Source organism: Cryptomeria japonica, chromosome 2 (genome assembly GCF_030272615.1).
Source record: "Cryptomeria japonica chromosome 2, Sugi_1.0, whole genome shotgun sequence".
NCBI classification, from domain to species: Eukaryota; Viridiplantae; Streptophyta; class Pinopsida; order Cupressales; family Cupressaceae; genus Cryptomeria; species Cryptomeria japonica.
Window position 1 is genome coordinate 183,757,947 of NC_081406.1, and position 25,443 is coordinate 183,783,389.

Here is a 25,443-nt window from a genome sequence, read left to right on the forward strand (position 1 = left end):
ATAGTGCCTCCTGCCACGAGTCTTCCTTGTATTTCTTCTTTGCCTTCCACTGAGGTTTTTGATATTTACTTGGTGTCTTCCTTGGTGGTAGAGTGTGTTCGTAGCCCAATCTTGTTTTGTCTTTATAAAATTGTGAAGGAGGATCTAATGGTTCTGTGATGCCTTCTTGACACTTGCTGATAGGTCCTTTGCCATTGTATCCCATCTGTTGCATGATTAGGTAGCCTTTCCCATACAATTGTGTTGGTAGTGCTACTTCCATAGTAGTTTTTCAAACTTCTTCTTCATCTTTATATAGCCAACTAAGGATGTCCTTTTCTTCTGATTCATGTGCTAGTGTGCCTAGTTGAATAAACTTGCCATTAAACTTGGTGATGGGTTGTGTTGCTTGATGTGTTGATGTTGTAGGTAGCTCATGAGATTTAGGCGATGCTGGTAAATTGATTAGACACAAAGGTTCCAAATAGTACTCTCCCATGCCTTTTTCTTTGATTTTCATCTTATGTTTGAAATCCATAGATAAAGATTTGAGCTTTTCTTGTTGAAGATCTTGTGCTGAGGAAATTTGTTTTTCTCTATTATGTGGAACCAAACTGTCTTGGGCTGCCCCCATAGCATTACAATATTGAAAAGGGTTATGGTCTACTGATATAGAAATATCTTGTCCATTGTATGAGAACTTAACACACTGGTGATAAGTTGAGGGTACTGCTTGCATTTCATGTATCCAAGGTCGACCTAATAAGATATTATATGTGAGGTCTATGTCTAAGACTTGGCACATAGTGTCCTTTTATATCGGTCCCACTTGAATTGGCAACACCATCGTTCCTTTGGATGATCTTTCTTCATCATCATATGCTTTGATAGTGATCTTTTTGCATGGATCAATAGATTGCTCAAAGAAGCCTAATGCACAGATATCGAGTCCAGCTCCTCCATCTATTAATACTCTTTTGACTCGATGTTTGTAGACCAAGACTTGAATGTGGAGTGGGGTATTGTGTGGATGGCTCAATGAAATATTATCATGCTCAAAAAAGGTGAGATTATGAGGTCCTGTCATGTGAGCCACCATAGCTTGAAATTTGTCAATATCCAGATCCTGAGGTACATTTGTTTCTAATAGCGCTTGTTCGAAGATGTCCTCGCATTTTGGTGAAAGTTTCAGTAACTGAAGTATAGATATTTGAGCAGGAGTTTTGCGCAGTTGACTGACCAGATCATATTGAATTTTGGGTATGGTGTTTGTTGTTGATGTATGTCCCTTCAAGACATATTTTTGAGCCCTGGTGGTTACATTGATTGATTCATGTTCACGTTTGTCCTTGATTGTAATGACATTTACTTGATTGTCATCGGTTGAGATATGATTGATGGTGTTATTATATATGTGATTGATACGAGCTCCACGTGTATCGTTTGAGATTGAAGCTCCATCCTTGTTGTAGTTCGGAAGAGGATTTTTAAAGGCTCCATGGTCACCATTTGTCTTGAGGCCATCGACTGTTAAATCACCTCTATCAATCATGTCTTGAACAATGTTTTTCAGTCTCATGCACTCATTTGTTTGATGTCCTTTGTTTCGATGAAAATCACAAAAGTTCGAGTCATTCCACCAAGGTGGTTTGACTTGTCGTTCAAAGTTGTTGATTGCTGGTAAGGAGATAATTTTGTTTGCCAAGAGTTCTCTGAACGCAGACTCCAATGATTTCCCTAATGGTGTGTAAATGTGTTTAGGAAAGTTTGTTGGTGTTACCTCATGAGTTTGTATTGGGTCCTCGATTGGTGTTATTGTTTTGGGTATTGTTGGTGTTGTTTGTGTTAAGATGATCTTGATTGGTATTGGGTGTATAAGTGTTAGTGCCTTGGTTTGCACCCTTTTGATTCTTGGTAGTCTGAGGATTTCCTGATAGAGCTAACACTGGTTGTTTGGACTTCACATCATTAGCTTCATTTCCTCCTTCATTCCCAGTATTTTTGTTTCTAGTCCAGAACCTGGATTTGTCTAAGTTATTGTTGTTTTGGTTATTGTAGTTGGATGAATTTGTTCCTTCTTTGAAGAATTTCAATGTTACTTTCTTTACACATGCCTCCTCTACTTGGATGTCATTTTCAATCAATTTGGCAAAAGATGGTATGCATTGGAGTTTGAGTATGTAACTCATATCGCTATTCAAGTTGTCAATGAAAATTTCCATCTTTTCCTTTTTAGGCACATCTTGAGGATATCTTGAGACCATTCGTCGCCAACGTTGAAGGAATACCATGAATGTTTCGTTGTTCTTTTGTTTAGTATTGCAGACATCCAACATGGTGATGGCATGTTGAATGTTGTAGGAATATTGAGCGATAAATTTGTTGACTAATTCATCAAAGGATCTGACAGGAGGTGTGATTTTGGATAACCATTCCATCGTTTGCCCTCCCAAGCTTCTTGGGAATAATCTCATTAAATAGGTGTCATCATGGACAAATTCCAGACTCATGGTACAAAATTCCTGGATATGATCACAGGGATCGCTTTTCCCATCATACTTGTCAAATTTGGGAATGTCTGAATTTGGGGGGAAAGGTACCATGTTTAACCTTCTGTCAAAAGGATAAGGACAAATTTCATTCAAGGAATACCGTACTATTGACCCTTGTTGCATGTCGTGTATTTGTTTTTGCAACATTTGCATTTGCTGTGTAAGAGAAACCAAGGGTGCATTTGTCTGTCGAGGGAAGAGTTCTTCCTTCTCATTGTCTCTAGTTTGGAATGGCGTGTGTAGCGGTATGTTTTGCTCCGGTATGTTTTGCTTGGGGATGTTTTGCTCAAGGTCACGTGCGTCTTCTTCTCTTTGTTGTTCTTGATAAGTATAGAGTCGAGACCTTGTTCTAAAAGTGTTTGAATCAAAGTCTTCTGGAATCCTAACTCCTTTGCTTGCGAGCATGAGTAGATATTTCTCTTTGTCAGCCTCTATGAGTCGTTCCATAAGTCTTTGGAACGAGGCACTTTCTTGGCATTCCTGAAGGAGTTCTTCAGTGATCTTCGTGTCTTCTAGATTTGGATAGTCGAAGGGATTTGATAATCGTTGCCCCATACTAGATTCTGGTTGTGTTTCTCTTTGTTTGTTTCGTTGAGAGCGAGTGATAGTGGGCATCTAGTAGAAACTTTCTGTGATGAAGGGAACAAATTCTCCTTCTGTGTTTTGTTCAGGTGTTGGCTCTACTCGAGGTGTGTTGTAGGTGATGCAAACTGTTGGGAAGAAAGCTAGATTAATTTTTCCTCCATGATTCAAGCGTTGGCTAAATGCCGCTTTTTGACAGAATGCTCTACCTCTTAATGGTTCCTTGTCAAATTCATTTGTTTTGTCTTGAAGATATAAGCGCATATGATGGAGGAATGTTCGATGAGATTTGAAGAGTTGGCAATTGATGTATACAAATCTATTCCGTTTGACAAGTCTTAGAGAACTAGGTTGTTGTTTCCTCAACTTAGTGTTGTGATAAATATTCTTTCTTCTCAGAATATGAGGATTAGTCATGCACAAATGATCAATGGTTTACTTTGACTTGTTTTGGATTTAGATATCTTGTTTGAAAACTTAAGTTTACTTTTATCAAATGAAGGTTTAGATGCCCCCTCACAACAAAGTGCGTCAAATGTTATGGAATAAGAGCTTTCCCGATATGGAAACTCGATTTGACAACTGTGAGTTTGAAACAAGTATGTTTTTGGGATAAAAATCCGTTTGACTGGAGGACCTTTCGATATGTGTGATGGTGTTACCCGATTCTGATAGGAAAGATGTGTTAATCCTTTGACTAGTTTTTGGCTTTTTGACAACTTCGTTTTAAGGAAAACTTGCTTTTAGAGTAGTTTTGATACTTGAATTCTGAATTTCTGTCTAATGGAGTCCAAGTGAGGAAAAATGGCTTCCTAAACTATTTTTAGAATTTTCAATTTTTTTTTTTTTGCTTTGCTCTTTGTTTTCTCAGTTTCGACTATGCGCTAAGCCAGAAACCCAATGCGCTACCAAATGTCTTCAACACTCTAAGCTGCCTTTCTGACACTCTAACTTGGGCTGTTTGATTGTGATCTGGTTCTAAAAGCTATGCGCTAATATGTCCTACCAATGCGCCAACTTTTGACCTCAATGCGCTAATGTTCTAACTCAACGCGCTAAGTTGTTGCTCCAAAGCACTAGGCTGCATTCAAAAAGCACTAAGGTTCGAACTTTTGAATGTTGGGATTGCTTATGCGCTAAAGTTCATAATTTATGAGCTAAATTAAAGCTTGTACGTGCTAAAAAAATGGTTTCAAAGCGCTAAGATGTTGCTCTTACACGCTAAACTGCCCTGGTTGGTTTGACTTGGTGGTTTTTCTGTGATTTTTGAATTTTTCTTAACTGTGATGGATGATTTTCTGAAGTATAACATGAAAACACAGCATAAAAGAGATAACCATTTTGCCTAGTCTAAACAAAAAGTGTATATTCTACGAGGATGTGTTCAAATCCCTAGTGTTTTAACAAGTTTTGATACAGATAAAACAATTCAGTTAGACTATTTATTCAAGGGTCATCGACATTACCATAGCTCACTAGTTTCAATACTCCATTAGCTCAAACAACCTTGTCACCCCCTAGGGGGAGCCCATTTTTTTGCCTTTTGCCAGAAATTAACCCAAAGTGAATTTCTTTACAATTGAGTAGTTATCTTGGGAGATATATGGTGAGTAATCTTGGGGGCAGATTCTTCCCCACCCTTGCACCATGATATTGCAAATGTTTGGATATTGACTCGGTTCAAGGTTTCCAATGCTAAGGTTCGTAATCAGGCTTCCTGTTCGGTCGTCAGTGATAAACTCCCTCAGGAGGCTTCCCAACCTTTAGAACAAAGGCTTTATGTATCGTAAAGATACTGGGGGAAGGATAATTGCTGCGCGCAACTGTTGAAAAGGACTTTTGTTACCTTCCATTTTTTATTATAGTGGGTTGGAACACTTGGCGTCAAAGCCCTTCCCCACTTAGGTCATTCCCCTCACACCGACCAAAGAATGTCTTTAAGAGTTTGTTGACTCCTCGGAAAGGCAGGCCTGCTAAAGGATTTAAAATGCTGTAAACACTGAAAGCGTAAGAGTGGTTTGACTTTTTGATCACCCAGTTAAGGGGAGAGCATATACCTTCCACTTTTGAATCAAAGCACACAAGTGTTCTTTTTAGCCTTTTATCACAATGATTTGTTAAAGCCTACGTGGAGATATTGCTCCACAAAAACATGGTGTTTATTTTATTTCCTCAAATCAATGATTATCTGATCTAGTGAAAAGAAACCTAGTCAACAAAGCAAAGATTTTGACTTTGGTCAACAAAAGAAATTGACAAAAGGGGAAGAATTTCCCTCTTTTACTTTGAATGGAACTGGATAAGTGAGGTTCTTTTAACTTGCAAAAATAAAAGTTGATCCTTTTAAACACCAAAGGATGGTGAGGTTCCTTTTAAAGCTTTTTTGCAAAATGAAAAATTTGTTGGTTCTTTTTAAAAACTCAAATGAAAATTTCCTCCTAAGAAAGCAAGAAAGATTTTGGTTGTTGTTCTTTTTAGGTGCCCAAAATAAGGTGTGAGTTCAATTTTCAGTTAAACAAGAAATGAAAGGAAGTTTAATCTTAACTAACCTAGAAAAGTCAGTAAAATTTAAACTACTTTAATTCTAGCCTAAATAAAATAGACCCCAAACCTGCAATTAAACTGTTAGTAACCTGCAAAATAACAGTTAATCAGTTAGCAAAAGAATGGTTTTGTGGACTTCCACAAGTCTAATTTTTGAGGTCTCTGTTACAAATTATCTCCCGCCTTCTGTCTATGCTATGCTATAGGATGCACTATATGTGCTACGAAAAACCTGTGATGCATTATCAAAAATACCCGACGCGCTGAACTGTTAGCCAGATGCGCTGGACTGTTAAATCCCAGCGCTGAAAGCTACATGAAATTTTAAAAAGTCTTTGCACTAAAGAAGGGTTCCTACACGCTAAGAGATGAGTCCAACACACCAAATAGTAGACCGGATGCGCTGAAGTTTTAACTGGATGCGCTATGAAATGTTCCTTACGCGCGGATTCTCATTTTTCGCGTATCTGCAAAGTTGGTCATATTCAAAAACTGATTTGATTAATAGGGTTATGCCCCACGGTGGGCGCTACAAATGTATGCGGGAAAAACGGTTCAATGAAACTCAAATTATGAAAATTATTTAAAGACTTGCCCACACACCCATGAGACTCTTGGTGCAAGTTATGGAGCTATGAGGAATAGCTCAACTTCCTAAGGAGTGTTCCATGGTTCTCTATCTCACAAGGTCCCTCAAGTCAATGCCTTTACTCTCAGATCACTAAGCAAAGTGACTTAGGGATGACAAATGAAAGAATGAGGGATGCTTTAGATCAAATTTAGTATGAATGCATCCTATCTATGCATGATTCTAACAAATGAACTAAACTAGATGATAAGATGACAAGGTTAGTAAAATGCTATCCTAACATGATATACTAGTTATATGATTTTAATCTAAGATGATAGAAATGCTTTTAAAATGATTATTAGATTTATTTCTATTGCAAAGAGAGGCTAGATGCTTGCTAAAATTGAGTATAAGTATGATGCTAAAGACTTAGATTTTAAAATGGAGGGATAAGGGCTCTATTTATAGAAGAAACAGGGCAATTGGTGGTCAGGATTGAATGATCTTATCAAGGGTCAGGATTGAAAGCTATCAATCCATGTTTACAATTCTCACCAATGAAATGGTGACAATTGTCAACATAAGACTGCTTGAGAGGGGATTTAAGAAGCATTAAATGCTTGAGAAGACTTCATGGTTACCTTAGGAGGTAAAGGTCAAGGTTAGGTTAAGGTTATCCATTGGATAAAGCTTTTACCCAAAGGATAAACTCTTGTGCAAGGGTTAAAGGGATAAACATGGTCAAAACAATGAATGCTTGATGAGACCTTATGGTTAGACGAGGATTGAGTTGGAGGTTAAAGTCCCTAACCATGGGTGCAAGTGGATTTAACCATAAATGGTTATGTAAGAGCCATTAGTGGTTTGGAAGACTTTAGAGGTTAAATTTGTTAGACACATAAAACATTAAATGCTTTTCAAAGACTTTGGAGTCTTTGAGAAGTGACTCCAAGTTGCTTAGGAATGTGACAATAATTAGAGAATGGATTAAGTTAATTAGGAAGGGTTTAGAAGAATCTAGAAGGGGTTTAGGATTGCAAGTGGGAGATGTAGGAAAATGCAAGTGGGTGAGGGATAATAGGATTTAATTAAAATAAATTGCTTTATTTTAATTATGGTTGCAAGTGGGGGATTTAAATAAATTAGATTTATTTAATTGGGGTGAACTATTTAATTAAATATAAATTTAATTAAAAGTAGAGAGAAGGGATTTAATTAAATAGAATGATTTATTCAATTAAATAATATGAAAGACTTAAGTGAATTTAAATAAATAAATAGAATAATTTACTTAATTAAATAGAGGAATGAGAATAAAATGAACATTAAATATTCATTTAGGAATATGATCATTTTTATACGTCTATAATATCAAAATGTAATATGAAATAATTTTTTTGAACAATCATCAAATCTTGTGTCTACTCATCACTCAAAGAGGTTTAGCAAACTTAAATAAGGGTTTCTATATTTAGGGGAAATGACCTAGTAGTTGAGTGCGTTCCACTTCTTGTGATATAAGTTGTTGATTTAATATCCCCATACTTGCTGATTTGATGTCCAACTTTTGTACAATATTGCACTAATAGTTGTGACTTAAAGTTGTTATTGCTGATGATAAGTACTAATAATTGAATGAAATATACCATTTGTTGTGAAACGTAACCAATCATGTGATGCCACATCAGCTGCATAAGTATTGGGGCCCCTTTTGCACATCTATTGGTCTCACTTTTTTTTGGGTTGTGTTTGGACACCTTGGCAAAAAGCATGCTTATGTGGCATCATATTTGATGATGTGGCCTTGAAACCTTAATTATAAGTAGGGGGCTTTCCAAAGAAGCCATTGCAAAAATTTGGGAGTGATTTGAAAGTTCCACGTAATATTTTGAGAAGCGGGAAGTTAAGGTGCACAACTATTGGATCCTCTCCCCTAATCCACACTAATAATTGATTCTTAAAACAATCTACTTCATAATTCTAATTAAATGTTCTTTAGAATGATTGGTCCTTGTTCCACAATATGAATCAGTTGTACAATGAGTACCTTTAAATAACAAAAATGCAATAAAGAGCAAAAATGTATATACCTAAAATACTAATAAAATTTAAATGACAAATACCTTTGAATAGATAATTTCGAGCCCAAACTTAGTGGAAATTAGCGTATACGCATGTATATTGGCGCAGTACGTTTCAGGAATTTACCAATATACTCAATCCCTACGCGGGGAAAACTGTACATAGATCAGGATTTTCATGGAGCTGAGTGAATCCAATTCCCCAAGAGATAATGAACTGTGGGAAGAAATCGAAAAATCTGAACGGTTTGTGAATTAGAAAGAAATAAAAAATCTCTATTCCTTTTCCAATTTCCTTCACGTTTGGTTTTGGTATAGTTAGAGTTTCTGTATATTATAATGTTTCAGGATTCTGATAAACAATGGGTATGCGAAGTCTCATCTTATTGATGTTCGCTTTTGTGTGGGTATTTTTGTGTTCAGTTATTTGGTGAGTTGTATGTATGAAGAGGCGGCGTCAACATCATCATCTGTGCTTCGGAAGTTGTGGGAAGCAACATCCATTGAATTGGAATCTTCAAGGCATAAACCCACTTTGGAGAATGGCTTTGAGAAAGAAGATGATAGGGAGAGTGGCATTAAGGAAGAAGATAATTTGGAGGTGAATGATATGTTAGAGGCTGCTGCTATGGTGTTTATCCAAGCTTACAAGCACACAAACAGGTCACAATTTTGCTATTTATAAGTATTAGGGTTTTTACGGAAAATTAATTTTGGATGCATCATGGTGTATTTTCTAAACTCGTTGCTCCAAATTTGGTTTAACTTAATTCTTAAGTGAACACGGGGATCGCTTTATGCAGAATACTTCTTATCAGGGCTTCCAAGGAACATTTCTTATGGTCTAAGAGCTCAACGGGAAATTATATAAAGGGTTAGATCATACTAAAAACTAAGGTCATCATGTTGATTGAGATTTTCTTTAGACAAGGATGATGCTAACGGACCATTTGTTTTGAAAAGCACCATATGCGCTTATTGCCTTCGAAGCAATCAAAATTAGACTTGAAATATGAATGTTTTCCCAGTAACAGTTACGGCCATCCTTACGTTTTCTATTTTGAATTTGCATTGCCAAGGTGCTTTTTAGCCAGTGACATTTTCTCATTGGTAAACTATTAGCATACCGCTATAAAAAGACACTCAATTCAGTGGGGCAAGCAATTTTTCAAGGCAGGTAGAGATGAGACTATCGGATTCGTACTCTTTACAAAGATGGCTGTTTCCTCCGGTGATCAGGTGTAATCATTAGGCCACTGGGATAGCCTGGTCTCTGTTTAACAGCACATAGCACCCGCCGAAAAATTTCTCTGCAGCTGAGCACTGAACTTGAATGTCCTAAAAGATACAGGTTAGCATTTGAGCTCCAAGTCTCAGCAGCGCCAAAAATAAAAAATAAAAAGATGTAATTATCTCTTTCTAAGGATGGATAAATCTTGCTGAAGTAATATTAGACTTTAAAGAGTGGGTCGATATTCTCTCTAGTTAATTCTTCAAATCAGTAATGAATGAAATGCTTCTTGTTTTGAACAGAACTGGGGAGTGCTCCATCTGAAGAGGGGTCTTAGTTTGTGAACTAGTTTCCCGAAAAATAGATCATAATTTGAATGTTAGGTCTATCCTAAAGGCAGCTTTTTGAGGGGAACTTGGGATTCATTTGCAAAAATATTATTTGTATAGTTCAAAGTGGGCATCTATAGGCATTCCTTACCTATTCATAGCAGGAACGGAAACAACCGAACCATCCAAGAACGGAACAGTCTCTGATCCAAGAAAATTCAGCTGTCCACAAAATGAATTCAGGAGCTACATTTGGCCCCATTACAGTGATCAAAACTCTCAGTACATGCCTATTACATGAGAAAACTATGAGACTTGAACATTTCAAGCTGAAGTAATAATTGATTAAAGTAGACAAAAGCAAGACTAGATATTGCAAACTTAGAAGCATTTAGATTATGGCCGGTTCCAATCATGATCTGTTCTATATTAATTATTGGTCAAAAGCATGGTCTGCCTTGTTGGACAATGACAGCAATTAAAGAATTAAACAAATCTTATGGAAAGACCGGTTTTCCCTTAATAGCTAATTCCTAATTTCTTTAAAGGATTTTTTTCTAAGTTTGATGGTGGTTGTTATCTTGAAGGTATTCCATAAATCTTTGTTGCCTTGAAGGCAAAGTAACTGTAATAACAACAACAGCTGCATGAAGATTGTGATTTTTTTTTCTCAGCAATAAGATTACTGATACCTTGCCTCGAGGATGTTTCCTTGGCATATTGTCAAGGACTTACCACATAAATCTATTATGCTTGAAGTTTCTGGATTCAATTGTGTATGTTTTGTTACCATCAACGTTTTGGATCACACTCCATGATCCATCATCAGGATGAGAGAGAGCAAATGAGAGAAAAATGATGGATCATGGAGTGTGATCCAAAACGTTGATGTTAACAAAACATACACAGTTGAATCCAGAAACTTCAAGCATAATACATCATGAACTGTGGAAATTTAATATCTTTGACATAAATTTAATTTCAAACTCATGCGGACCAATGTCCCCCTTTGCCTTATCTACTTTAGGCATTGCTATTTGCATTGTGCGATTGCCTGTTTCATCTCTCTTGATGGTAGAATATCTCTTAGCCGGCTTCTTCACAGCAGTTTGCTCTAACCTGGCTAAGAATTCAGCCATGTCATCCTCTTCTGGCTCTTTGCTTGTGTGTTCATTTTTAATCTTTCCCTCAACCATGCAGGAACAATAGGCTGTTCAACGCCTTCCACTTCTTGGTCCTCTTTTGTTTCTTGGTCATGTGCAATTCCTCGGAGAGCGGAAATCATTCTTTCTTGAAACTTTCCTTCTTTTGCTTCAGTATCTCTATCATGCTCTAATTCTAGGATTTCTGTGCCAGTAGGTGATGGTGGCTGTTCATCTTCTTGATGGACTAGTTCTGCATTTTCTCTATGGATCAGAGAAGGAATTTTTATTTCAACCAATGATTCATCAATATTTAGTATGTATTTCTCATTCCTTGATGTGGCGGAATGAGATGGGTCTATCCTCTGCCTTTTTTGAACAGGTTCTTCAATTTCAATTGCCTTCCCTTTCCTTTTAGCATTCTCGCTTGGTTTGTGTTGATGTGTATTTTGTACACGACCAAACACAGAATAAAATACCCAGAGGTATCTTATCCTCTCTTGAATAAAGTCTCCGAATGCTGAAGATGTCGCAAAAGGATCAATCGGGATGACTTCAAGGTTCTGCTTTGTAGGATCTCTACTTGTGGATAAGCACCAGTGGTCGTTGTGTTTGCTGTTTCTTCAAGGGGCCTTACGTACTTTCAGAGAAAGCTTGTTCGTGTTACTTCCTTTCAAATGAGGAAACAGGATTTTCCTAATGCTGACAGATTTTCAAAAATATCAAAAGGGTAAGGGTTTCAAGGAAGAGATACTTAAACTATTCCTAAGAATGACTCAATGAAGGCTAGACTTGATAAGATTTTACCAATTTCAATATCGCCAAGAGATTACAACTCTACTGGAATTGATTCGATCTTCTAAGGGGATTCAATAACTTTCATATCATCAAGGATATAGATACTATCAAGGAGATACATATCAATACTTCTAACAATGATTGAATTCTTAATTCATCTCAGTGTTTCCAGTTGACCACACAAGGCGTTCTTACAATCAGTAAGAAGCTAGTGGTTTGGAATGCGAATCTTATCAAAGATCAAGCACAACAATTCGTCCTGCAAACTTAAAATTTAAATGCTATTTCAATTGAAAGTGATTCAAGAAGATAAACAATCATGAAGATAGCCACAAGTGTTGCAATAAAATACCATAACTTCAATATTTTATTGATCTCATAACCAAATGGACAACAATTGTTCAAATTTCTCTCTTCACTACTCAATTTTGCTACAACAATAACTTATTTCTCTTCAACTTTCTAACTTTCTTCACTCTAAACTCTCTAACCCTTTAAAAATGAAATGAGTGAGGGCATATATAGCATCCTCAAATACAATGAATGGCTTGGATCAATTCGAGATCAATGGCCAAGATTTTACAATGAAACCCTAATTAGGGTTTGTTTCTGAAATATTCGACCAATGGATAGCCGGGGTAGGTACATCGAAGTTTGTGCCATCTTTAATGAGTTAGGTACATTGAATCTGAACATGCTGAGGTGGACCAACCCGACTGGAGGAGTGATGACTGGGATGCCACCTTGTCTAACACTTGGGTGATGCTCAATTTGGTGATGCTTTCCTTCAAATGCTGGACTGGAAGATAGATGGAGAAGGTCGTCCTTAATCTAGCTTGATCTTCTTTGATGAGAGTCTGCCAAGTAGTTGATCCTCCGGCTTTGGGGGTCGTCATTTGATGCCTCTTCTTTGAAAGCTTAACTATCAACCTTGGAAAATGAAGAAAAGGAGATCAAAATTCGCTGATAAGGACTGAATTTCTGGTCTTCCTTTGGATGAATTATGCCTCAATCAGCCTTCGAAAGAACTTCGCTTTCCACCAGCCTCCAAACACTTAGCAAATTCTGGAAATTAGCCTTCAACCTAATAAAAGTTCGCTCCTCTAATCTGCTCCTCAAATTCGCATGTGAATAATGAATGAATGATTTGCATTTTGTCCACAATACACCTCCCTTATATAGGGCGCTCACCCTAATTCCTCATGAGGCCGACTTAGGTCAATTAGCAATAAAATACAATAAAATCCCTCTTAAAAGGAGGCCGACTTGCCTAAAAAGACAAAATAAAAGGCTTGAGCGCTCACCTTAATTTTTTTTAATTTTAAAATTAAATACAAGGCTTCCAAGGTGAATTTTATATTTATTTTAAGGCTTGAAATTAATTAATTCAATTGTGCCTTAATTCATGCGAACTTGCTTTAGCCTCGCCAAATGTCTTGAATTTGGCAAATTTAGTGAAAACTGAGGAATATTAAGGTTTGATCAAGGCTTAATGAAGCTTCTTGCCTCCTTAGGCATTGAAATATCCAAAGTGATGAAGGTCTAAATTACTTTCAAAGCTTGTTTGAACCTCACATCCAGGCTTGTTTACTTTACGAGTCAAAATTTTCACAACTTAGATTTGCAAATTCCCATGCCCTTGTCTTCACAATCTTGCAATTTACCCTTGACTCACTCTAACAAGGTTGAATGATAGGCTTTTTGATGATTTCGCCCTGGACCCTTTGGAAGGGTCAGGAGCGATTTTTCAAATTAGGACTCGAATACCTTGTTTTCTTGACTCCAAAATCTTTCGGAAGGCAAGCTCATGTTTGTTTTGACCTAATCAAAGTCTTGCATTTCAAATTTTAGCATTTCACATGAGCAAATTAGGTGATAATGTGAATTTTAGGTGATAATGTGAATTTCGCCCTGGACCCTTTGGAAGGGTCAGGAGCGATTTTCACTTTTTTAGGTCAAAATTCACCTTTGCTTGATCATTGACCTCCTCCAAGGCAATCTCCAAGGTATATCCATCTCAACCACTGATTTGGCTCATCAATATTTTGAAGGAAACACTGCTTTTTGGGAATTTCGCTCTGGACCCTTTGGAAGGGTCAAGAGCGAAATTCTCTTCTGAGCTCAAAATTCTCATTTTTTGAAAATCCAAATCTTTCCAAGGCATTCTAAATGGGTCCTATCACTATAGTCTAGGCCTAGTTTTACTTAAACTTTGGAAGAAAAGGTGGCTTTTGTAATGTCCCCACTTTAGCAGTTGACCAAGTGTGTGTGCGTTAGCCTTGTTCTACATGGTCCCGAGGGCTAATGAAGGGTTTAAGGGGATCCTGTTGTGTTTTGGCCTAGTCATTTCTAGTTTGGGCCAAAACGAAGTTGATTTACTCAGTTTCAGGCATACTTACTATTTTTAGTAAGTCAGCAGGACATAGTGGAGGCCAGTTTTGGTGTTTGGATTTGATATTCCTCGGTGAGAGCTTTCCGACTAGCTATCACTCGCATTATTCGGAGTCCAATTGCTAATACATTTTAATGCCTAAAGTTTTATTAAAGTAACATTTAATTTAATTGTAAAATATTAAAGTGTTACTCTAATATTTATTTTATGGGGATCTGTACCCAAGGGAGACATAAGTGAATATTTTAATATATGTTTTATATTGCTCATCTTTTATCCCACATTGCCCATGAGAGTTGAGTGGACCCTTGGAAAAAGAATAAAAGAAAGCGTTTGTGGCTTCATTAGATATGTGGAATATGAGAAGAATTGGTATGTGTGAGTTGCAGATCCGTTCTTGGCATTAGAGGACGTCTATCCTCTCTTGTGACATTCTAGACGTCATTCCCCTGGGGTTTGGCCTTTGGAACCCATTGCTATCAGCTTCATTATCAGGCAGATTGGGTGCATTTCCTGCTACAGGCAGATTTAATGTTTGTTCATATCTTCTTCCTGTTGTGACGTTTTCACACATTGCCCCATTGCAAATGGGGACCCCTGCTTTTTTTTGCTTTTTAGGGTTTGTTTTTAGGGTTTTGTCCGTTAGCCTTTGCATTTTGAGTGTCGCGAAGGGGATCACATGGATAGCAAGTCCGGCTTGAGTGATGTCCTGATCCTGAAATTTGGCTAAGTCTGAAAGTCCTGATCCTGAAAATTTGACTAAGTTTGGAAACTGAAAAACCTCCAAAAACTAGATTTTGCAATATAACTCCTGGAGGTCTGAAACCACTCTCAAACATCCTCAAAGTATATATGGAATATAACTTATCTTTCTTATACTTAAATGTTATATTCCATAAAAATTATCCTGATAGAGAGTTCAAAAAGTCAAATTTCGCTCTTGTCCTTCACTGAGGATCCAGAGCGAATTTCGCTCCTGTCCCTCTCCAAGGGTCCAGGGCGAAAAGGCTTATTTGAGTCATTCTTGACCTTGTTTGGTTAAATTGAAACATCAAAGGCATGGTGGAGGACGAAATGAACGTGATAGAGCATCCAGACTTGATTGAAGACAATAAAAATGATGGAGTTTTTGCCTAGAAGGGTAATTTCGCTCTTGTCCCTCACCAAGGGTCCAGAGCGAAATTCTTCATATACTCACTTTTAGACCTTTCTTGGACTTGAACTCTTATTCATGGCATTTAACAAGATGAAATCTTCCCTAGCCAAGACATTTCATGATGAAAGATGAAGCATTTTGGCCTAGAGGGCAAAATTCGCTCCTGTCCCTCACTGAAGGATCGGAGCTTGATTTTCAAATTTGCACTATTTTTGCAAGATCAAAATGATTTTATGATTTGAAGAGATCTAGGAGGGCATGTTTTGTCCATTGAATATAATTTGAGTGGTCCACAAAGGAGGAAATCAACCCAAGTGACAATAGGCGCTCCTGTCCCTCTCCAAGGGTTCAGAGCAATTTTCTAAAAGTGCAATTTTCTTGCAAAGACAAGGCGAGTTTTGTGATTGAAATGAATGGAAGAGGGCATGTTTAACCCGTTGAAGATAATTTGGAAGGCCGACAAAGGATGGATAAGCTTAAATTTGCAGATCCGTTCTTGGCATTAGAGGACGTCTATCCTCTCTTGTGACATTCTAGACGTCATTCCCCTGGGGTTTGGCCTTTGGAATCCATTGCTATCAGCTTCATTATCAGGCAGATTGGGTGCATTTCCTGCTACAGGCAGATTTAATGTTTGTTCATATCTTCTTCCTGTTGTGACGTTTTCACACATTGCCCCATTGCAAATGGGGACCCCTGCTTTTTTTTGCTTTTTAGGGTTTTGTCCGTTAGCCTTTGCATTTTGAGTGTCGCCAAGGGGATCACATGGATAGCAAGTCCGACTTGAGTGATGTCCTGATCCTGAAATTTGGCTAAGTCTGAAAGTCCTGATCCTGAAAATTTGACTAAGTCTGGAAACTAAAAAACCTCCAAAAACTAGATTTTGCAATATAACTCCTGGAGGTCTGAAACCACTCTCAAACATCCTGAAAGTATATATGGAATATAACTTATCTTTCTTATACTTAAATGTTATATTCCATAAAAATTATCCTGATAGAGAGTTCAAAAAGTCAAATTTCGCTCCTGTCCTTCACTGAGGATCTAGAGCGAATTTCGCTCCTGTCCCTCTCCAAGGGTCCAGGGCGAAAAGGCTTATTTGAGTCATTCTTGACCTTGTTTGGTTAAATTGAAACATCAAAGGCATGGTGGAGGACGAAATGAACGTGATAGAGCATCCAGACTTGATTGAAGACAATAAAAATGATGGAGCTTTTGCCTAGAAGGGTAATTTCGCTCCTGTCCCTCACCAAGGGTCCAGAGTGAAATTCTTCATATACACACTTTTAGACCTTTCTTGGACTTGAACTCTTATTCATGGCATGTAACAAGATGAAATCTTCCCTAGCCAAGACATTTCATGATGAAAGATGAAGCATTTTGGCCTAGAGGGCAAAATTCGCTCCTGTCCCTCACTGAAGGACCGGAGCTTGATTTTCAAATTTGCACTATTTTTGCAAGATCAAAATGATTTTATGATTTGAAGAGATCTAGGAGGGCATGTTTTGTCCATTGAATATAATTTGAGTGGTCCACAAAGGAGGAAATCAACCCAAGTGACAATAGGTGCTCCTGTCCCTCTCCAAGGGTCCAGAGCAATTTTCTAAAAGTGCAATTTTCTTGCAAAGACAAGGTGAGTTTTGTGATTGAAATGAATGGAAGAGGGCATGTTTAACCCGTTGAAGATAATTTGGAAGGCCGACAAAGGATGGATAAGCCTAAATTTGCAAAATTGCTCTTGTCCCTCTCCAAGGGTCCAGGGCGAAAAGGTCCTAATGCACCTTCCTCCTAGAGATCAAGTGAAATCAAACTCAAAGCTCCAATTAAAATTGCCATTTTAAATGCCTAGATGAAGTTTTGAATGTGAAAATGAGGAATGCAAGAGCAAAATTGCAAGTTCGCTCCTGTCCCTCTCCAAGGGTCCAGGGCGAAGTTAGTGGCGTTCTTCATTTTTTTACCATATTTTAAACATTAATATCCTCCAAATTGCATGAGATGCCAAACTTGCCAACTTCGAAATATTTGAAAAAAAATTAATTAAATTGGCATTTAATAAAGGACACATTGACATTTAATAAATTAATTTTGAGCCTCAAAAAAATCGATTTTTTTTTATTATAAAGGCATTTAAAATTAATTTTTGTGAAATTAAAATTAATGGTTGAGCGCACAAGGCATTATTTTGTCTTTATTTATCAAGTCGGCCTTCTTCTTCTTGGTGGTTTTTTATTTTATTTTAAGGCTTAATTGCTAGGTCGGCCTCAACAAGGATCAAGGTAAGCGCTCTATATAATGGGAGAGGTTCTTTAGCAAATTCAAATCATTCTTGCATTATCTCTCATGCGAACTTGAAGAGCATATTTTGAGGAGCGAAATCCAGAAGATTGAAGGTGAAATTAAGCAGTTTGAAGGTGAATTTCCAGATTTTGGAGAAGCTAGTGGAAGGTGAAGCTCTTTTGAAGGCTAAAGGGGGCGTACTTCATCCAAGGGAGGGCTATAAATCTTGTCCAACAAAATCTGGTCCTCTTCCTTCATTTTTCAAGGTTTTGTACTTAAATACTCAAAGGAAGGTATGAAGAATTACTTTTTTGAAGTTCTTATTCAAGACTTATTGTGATCCCATTGCAATTTTGTAAAATCTAAGTCTTGAAAATCCAATTTCCATTCATGATTAATTTGAAAATGTATAATTCTTGATTTATCATGACTTTTTTCAAGTTAATATCTTAAGTTTTACCTTTGAAAGGTCTTAAATTTCATGCTTTGAGGTTTGATGCTCAAAAGACTAACTTTAATATTTTGTGTAGGCATCAAATGGAGATCCCGGAGTTGGAAAATCAAGCAAGGAGAAGGACGGCCTTCTTCGATCCAGCATCATCAGGATAAGGGCGACCTCTTCCAGTCCAGTATTCCAAGGCAAGGTACATCATCATCTTGCACATCAAAGACAAAATAAGTCGGAGCAAGGGTTCGTTGAAGAAGCAGATAGTTCCAGATGAATTAATTAAAGCTAGCTTCTCAACAACATCAAGTTGAATATCTACCAAGATACAAGTGTCAGACGAGGTGGCATCCTAGTCATCACTTCTCCAGTTGGTGTGGTCCACCTCAGCATGTCCAGATTCAATGTACCTAACTCATGGGTGATGGCACAAACTTCGATGTACCTACCCCAGCTATCCATTGGTTGAATTTTCTAGAGAAGACATGTGTCCAATTAATACAATTATTTCATTGGTCGAGCATTAAATGTTATGTAATGGTTGTAACAAACCCTAATTAGGGTTTTCATTATTGAATCTTGGCCATTGATCTCAAATTGATCTTAGCCATTGAATTGTATTGTGGGCACTATATAAGCCCCGACTCTTCATTTTGTAAAGGCAGTAAGTTGGAAGCAGTTAGAAAGGAGTTGGTGAATAGAGAGTAGTTAGAAGGTGATTAGAATAGCAATTAGAGTAGAGTAGAGAGAGAAGGCAAAGATTGTTGCCAAGATGTTGTTGTAAGAGATTTGTAACTTCATTGAAGAAATGGTGAAATTTATGAGTCGATTCGACAATTTGCATGGTCTCTATACTTCTCATATTTGATTTCGTGTTATTAGATGAGTGGAAGAAATGTGCTTGATTGATGGTGAAATTCGTATATCCATACTACTAGCAGTTTGTTGATTACAGACTTGCCTTTTGTAGTCAACTGGAATCATTCAGCTTAAGCTTAACTTCAATTGTCGCTTCTTCATTGATATGCATCAACTTGATGGTGTCTATGCCTGCAGTGATAATTTGAACATCATAAAGTTTTCCTTCGAAGATCGCACTAACCTTGTGGAGATGGTCCTGGGATGTCAAAACAAGACTTAGTTAGAATTTCATCAAAGATCAATCATTGCTCCTACATTCCTTAGTATTAGGATTAGATTCTTTCCTCACCCTCATCTTTTTTCCTTTTTTCAAATCTAAGGCAGTAAATCCTGTGTTCCAGCAATATTCAAAGCAAATCAGAAGTTCAGTCATCAAGTGTAAGTCCCCTTGTGATTCCAGCAAATCACATCATACCACAGAGAGCTTATCCACACGTAGAGATCCTACATACAAGAACCTTGAAGTCACCCTGATTGATCCTTTTCGCGATATCTTCAGCATTCAGAGGCTTTACTCAAGAGAGGATAAGGTACCCTTGGGTATTTTATTCTGTGTTTGATAAGTGTACAAAAAACACATCAACACTTCCCTACTTGTCCGATGCTTATGCCATTTTGAGGAGATAATTTTATGAAGATATTGGACCTGTTGAAGACAAATTAATATTGCTGCAACACTATTCACGCAGTTACTATTCACGCGGGTACTATTCACGTGGTTACTATTCACGCGGGTACTATTCATGTCACTGTAGCAGCAAGATTGAAAATGATTGCTGGAGTATTATGTCAATAATGCTGGAATAATTAGTGAGTTGATAATCTACCATGTATTTGATTTTATTAAAATCTGAAAATAACATCTTATTAGCAGTAGTTCAATTTTCAGTTTGCATATTATTGTAATTTCATTCTTGTCCATATTCTGTGATTTCAATTCCATGTAAAACAAACCAACATTTCATTTCCGGAGCCATAAGGGAATTTAAAACATTAAATGGAGAAATAAGGAGTTGGATGCAAACTGTTTGATAAGATTCCTAGCAGCAATTGGTATGGTTTTTGGGCATTCCGGGGTGTCCATTGCAGCTTTGATGTTTTTCGCCCTGGACCCTTTGGAAGGGTCAGGAGCGATTTTCTTTGCTTGGGCTTACTCCTCCATCATTCTGACTTCAATCCACCTCACAAGGTTAGGAAATTGTCTTCTTCATTCACCCAATCCAAGTTTGATTTGTTCTTGCAAGGCAAAATAGGGGATTTTAGGATTTTCGCCCTGAACCCTTTGGAAGGGTTAGGAGCGAAAATCTTTCTCTGACCTAGAATCATCATTTTTTGAAACAAACATCCACTCAAAGGTGGTCTCAAGGGCAATTTTCTACCTTGGTCTAGTCTTGTCTTAGCACAAACTTGAAAGGAACATATTGGTTTTAGGATTTTCGCTCTAGACCCTTTGGAAGGGTCAGGAGCGAAAATCAGGTTTTAGGGCAATTTTCCAATCCTTTCATCTTCAAATCACCTCCAAGGCATAGAACATCTTGCCTCACTCCTTTCCAAGTCATGAAAATCAAAATCTTGTCTTAAATTGCAAGGAAAAAGGAGAATTTGGAAATTTCGCTCTGGACCCTTTGGAAGGGTGTTGATGTGTTTTTATGCACATGCGAACAAAGAATAAAATACCGAAGTATCTTATCCTCTCTTGAATAAAGCCTTCGAATGCTGAAGATGTCGCGAAAAGGATCAATCGGGATGACTTCAAGGTTCTTTTTGTAGGATCTCTACGTGTGGATAAGCTCTCTGTGGTATGATGTGATTTTGCTGAAATCACAAGGGGACTTACACTTGACGACCTAAACGTCTGATTTGCTGGAATCACGAGTCCTATTTACTAACTGGGAGACAAACAAATGGCAAAAAATGCAAGGTTCAGGAAGTCTACTCTACTACCCAGATTGCGAGAAGATGGATGAATGACTAGGTGGAGTCCTACTGGGCTGGGTCTCACCATCAGGCTGAACAATTCAACACCAACTCAGTGCGATCTTCTAAGGGATGCTTCCAACATGTTCAAATCGTACACCATCTGACACTGATCACCATTCAAGATAATGCATGAAACAATAGACGTGTAACGACTTAAGATTAAGCTCATTTTATTCCAGTTGACCACGCAAGGCGCACTTACCATTAGCAAGAGGCTAGTGGTTTGGATTAGACGGATTCCACACAGGTGCATTCAACAATTTCCTTCATTCGATCTAATCATCTACCATCTAGAATTGAAGATTCAACAAGAAACCATGCATATTGCAAGAAACGACGCACTTCACCATTACTTCAATGAAAATGGAGTTTATTTACAATCAATGGCAACAATTTCTTGCCTTGTCCTCCTATTCTACTCTAATTGCTATTCTATCAACTGACTACTCACCTTCTAACTATTGACTAACTAATTTCTATTCGCCTTTACAAATGAAGAGCCGAGGCTTATATAGTGCTCTTAATACAATTCAATGGCTAAGATCAATTTGAGATCAATGGCCAAGATTCTACAATGAAAACCCTAATTAGGGTTTGTTACAACAAACTCAATTCTGACCAATGAAATAATTGTATTAATTGGACACATGTCTTCTCTGGAAAATTCGACCAATGGATAGCTGGGGTAGGTAAATCGAAGTTTGTGCCATCTCCCATGAGTCAGGTACATTGAATCTGGACATGCTGAGGTGGACCAACCTGACTGGAGGAGTGATGACTAGGATGCCACCTTGTCTAACACTTGGTTGATGCTCAATTTGGTGATGCTTTCCTTCAAATGCTGGACTGGAAGAGGTTATTCCTGATGATGCTTGACCGAAGAAGGCCGTCCTTGTCGATGCTAGACGGGAGGAGGTCGCCCTTGTCCTTGCCCGATCTTCTTTGTTGAGAGTCTGCCAAGTAGTTGATCTTCCGACTCCGGGGCCGCCATTTGATGCCTACACAAAAGATTTAAAGTTAGTCTTTGAGCATCAAACCTTAAAGCATAGAATCCAAGACCTTCCAAGAGAACGATTCAAGATAGTAATTTGGAAATGACATGATAAATCCAGAATTCTAATTTTTCAAATTAATGGCAATGAAATCAAAATAAATCTTGAATAAGAACTTCAAAATGATTCTTCATACCTTCCCTTGAATGCTTAACTATAAAACCTTGGAAAATGAAGGAAGACAACTGGATTTTGTTGGATAAGATTTAGATTATAGTCCTCCCTTGGATGAATTACGCCTCCATTAGCCTTCAAAAGAGCTTCACCCTCTTTAGCCTCCAACACTTAGCAAAAATTCGCCTCCAATTTGCTGGATTTCGCTCCTCAAATTGCTCCTCAATCTCGCACTTAGAAGGAATGAATGAATGATTTGAAATTTGAAACAACACTCCTCCATAATATAGAGCGCTCACCCTACTCCCTTCAAGGCCGATTTGACAAAAAAGGGGGTAAAAAATAAATTAAAAACTCCTTAAAAGGTGGCCGACTTGCCTATAAAGGCAAGAATAATGCCCTTGAGCGCTCAAGTTGTATTTTTTAATTTTAAAAATTAATTTTAGTGCCTCCAAGGTAAAATTTTGATTATTTCAAGGCCTAAAAATTAATTTATTAAATGAAAAATGCCTTAATTAATGCAAATTTAATCCAACCTTCCAAATGCTTCGAACTTAGCAAATTTGGTGAAATTTAGCACAAACTGGAGAATATCAATGTTTGATCAAGGTTGAATGATAGGTTTGCTAATGATTTTGCCTTGGACCCTCTGCAAGGGTCAGGAGTGATTTTTTTTTATTTGAGCTATAATCCACCTTAGCTTGATCATTGAACTTTTCCAGGGCAATCTCCAGGGTCCATTTCCTTGCACCACTGAGTCTGCTCATCAAAATTTTGGAGGAAATAGTGTATTTAAGGGAATTTCGCTTTGGACCCTCTGCAAGGGTCAGGAGCGACTTTCATAATTTGGCTCAAAATTGACATTTTTCAAAGTTCAAAATCCCTTCAAGGCATCTCAAATAGGTCTTCTCACTGAATTCCAGACTTAGTTCTATCCAACTTAGGAGAAAAAGTGTGATTTTGGTGTTTTTCGCCCTGGACCCTCTCCAAGGGTCAGGAGCGACTTTTTCTCCTTAGGCTTACTCCTTCATCAACTTCTCTCAAATCTTTCATTCATCGCTAGGTAATGTCCTTCCTCATCCACTCATTCAAGCTTGTTTTGTTTCTGCAGGGCAAAGTGGAGGTTTTTCAAATTTTCGCCCTGGGCCTTCTGCAAGGGTCAGGAACGACTTTTCTTCTCTTGGCCTAGAATCATCAAGTTTTGAAGCAAACCACTACTCATCATGATCTTAAAGGGCATCTTTACCTTAGTGCATCCTTGCCTTAGCAAAATCTTCAAAGAAATAGGTAGTTTTTGTGATTTTCGCCCTGGGCCTTCTGCAAGGGTTAGGAGCGACTTTTGAATTTTAAGCATATTCCTTCATTCTTCCGACTTCAAATCACCTCTAAGGCATAACACATCGCGTCCTTCTCCTATCCAAGGAAGATATATCAAGATTTTGTCTTAATTCTACAAAAAGGAGAGAACCTTGGAAATTCGCTCTGGACCCTCTGCAAGGGTCAGGAGCGATTTTCCTAATTGCCTTCAAAACTTTCATTCTTAACAATCCTTCTTCACTTCAAGGCAATTCAAACATCATTTCAAACTCATGCCTAGGCTTAGCTTTGCTCAAAATTTGGAGGAAAAGTTAGTCTCTAGGTTTTTTTGCTCTGGACCCTCTCCAAGGGTCAGGAGCGATTTTCCTTTTCCAGGCTAGGTTACTTCTTGTTGGTCATCCAAATTATCTTCAAAGGATAAAACATACTCCTTACACCTACTCCATCTATAAAAATTGCTTTGATCTTGCAAGAGTCAGGTGCTTTGAGAATTTCGCTCTGGACCTCCTGCAAGGGTCAGGAGTGACTTTTGCAATTTTGACCAAAATCCCTCTCTTTTCACCTTGAAACTTCCTGGCTGAGTAAGATTCCATCTTGCACTGTTCTATGAATAAAGTTTCATGTCCAAGAAAAGCTAACAAATGTATCTATGAGGAATTTCGCTCTGGACCCTTTGGAAGGGTCAGGAGCGAAATTGCCTTGTCCAAAATTCTTCAATTTTTCAAGGTTTTCAAATATTTCCAATTTTCCCTTCAAAATGCCTTGCAAGTCAAAATTTGGTCAAATAAGGCAAGAAATAAGTCCTAGGTTGATTTTCGCCCTGGACCCTCTCCAAGGGTTAGGAGTGAAATTTGCTTTGGACCCTCTCCAAGGGTCAGGAGCGAAATTTGACTTTTTTAGACTCTCCGTCAGGATAATTTTATGGAATATAATATTTAAGTATAAGTGACATTTCCTTCTATCTTTCTTCTTGTACTTTAAGTTATATTCCATATATACTTTCAGGATGTTTGAGAGTGGTTTCAGACCTCCAGGAGCTATATTGCAAAATCTAGTTTTTGGAGGATTTTCAGTTTTCCAGACTTAAGCCAAATTTCAGTATCAGGGCATTCCAGACTTAGCCAAATTTTAGGATCAGGACATTCCAGACTTAGCCAAATTTCAGGATCAGGACATTCCAGACTTCATCACTCATCAACTTGACCTCACTCAAGCAGAACCTGCTATCCAGGTGATCCCCTTGGCGACACTCGAAAGCTAAAGGCTAACAGACAAAACCCTAAAAGACCTAAAAAACAAACCCTAGAAAGCAAAAAAGCAGGGGTCCCCATTTGCAATGGGGCGATGTGTGAAATGGTCACAACAAAGGGTCAGGAGCGAAATTCTCTCTTGGCTTCAAAACTTGCATTCTTGGCAACCCAATTCCACTGTTAAGGCAATCCAAATGCCTTCTCATACCCATGTCTAAGCTTAGTTTTGTCCAAAATTTGGAAGAAAAGATAGTTTTTAGGATTTTCGCTCTGAACCCTTTGGAAGGGTCAGGAGCGAAAATCTCTCTTAGGCTCAATTCCTTCATCTTTTCAACCTCAATCATCTTCAAAAGGCAAAAACACACCTCCTCACACCCATTCAAGCCATAAAAACCAAAAAGTTGTCTTGACCTTGCAAGGAAAATAGGTGTTTTTAGGAATTTCGCTCTGGACCCTTGGGAAGGGTCAGGAGCGAAATTTCCTTTCTTGGCCAGAATCCTTCATTTTCTCAACTTCTAAACATGCCCAAGGATTTCAATATGTTCATTCTTCCTTTCATCATGTCTTGGACACCTCAATTTGACCAAACCAGGCAAGAAATGTCTCCTATAGAGATTTTCGCTCTGGACCCTTTGGAAGGGTCAGGAGTGAATTTCTTAATTTAGGCTTATTCCACCATCATTTCAAGTTGAATTCACCTCTCAAGGGAAGAAGACACTACTCCTCTCTC

The 25,443-nt window shown here is 37.9% G+C and overlaps 1 protein-coding gene across 1 annotated transcript in view; it reads left to right on the forward strand.

Annotated features, from left to right (window-relative positions):
* Positions 1 to 8,361: 8,361 nt before the first annotated feature.
* The window catches only part of LOC131053677 (protein APEM9), an 84,402-nt gene continuing 67,320 nt past the window's right edge, over positions 8,362 to 25,443 (forward strand). The window contains exons 1-2 of the mRNA XM_057988283.2: positions 8,362 to 8,555; positions 8,733 to 8,972. Coding sequence (XP_057844266.1) covers positions 8,488 to 8,555; positions 8,733 to 8,972 — 308 coding nt within the window. The 5' untranslated portion in view covers positions 8,362 to 8,487. The remainder of the gene's footprint in view (positions 8,556 to 8,732; positions 8,973 to 25,443) is intronic.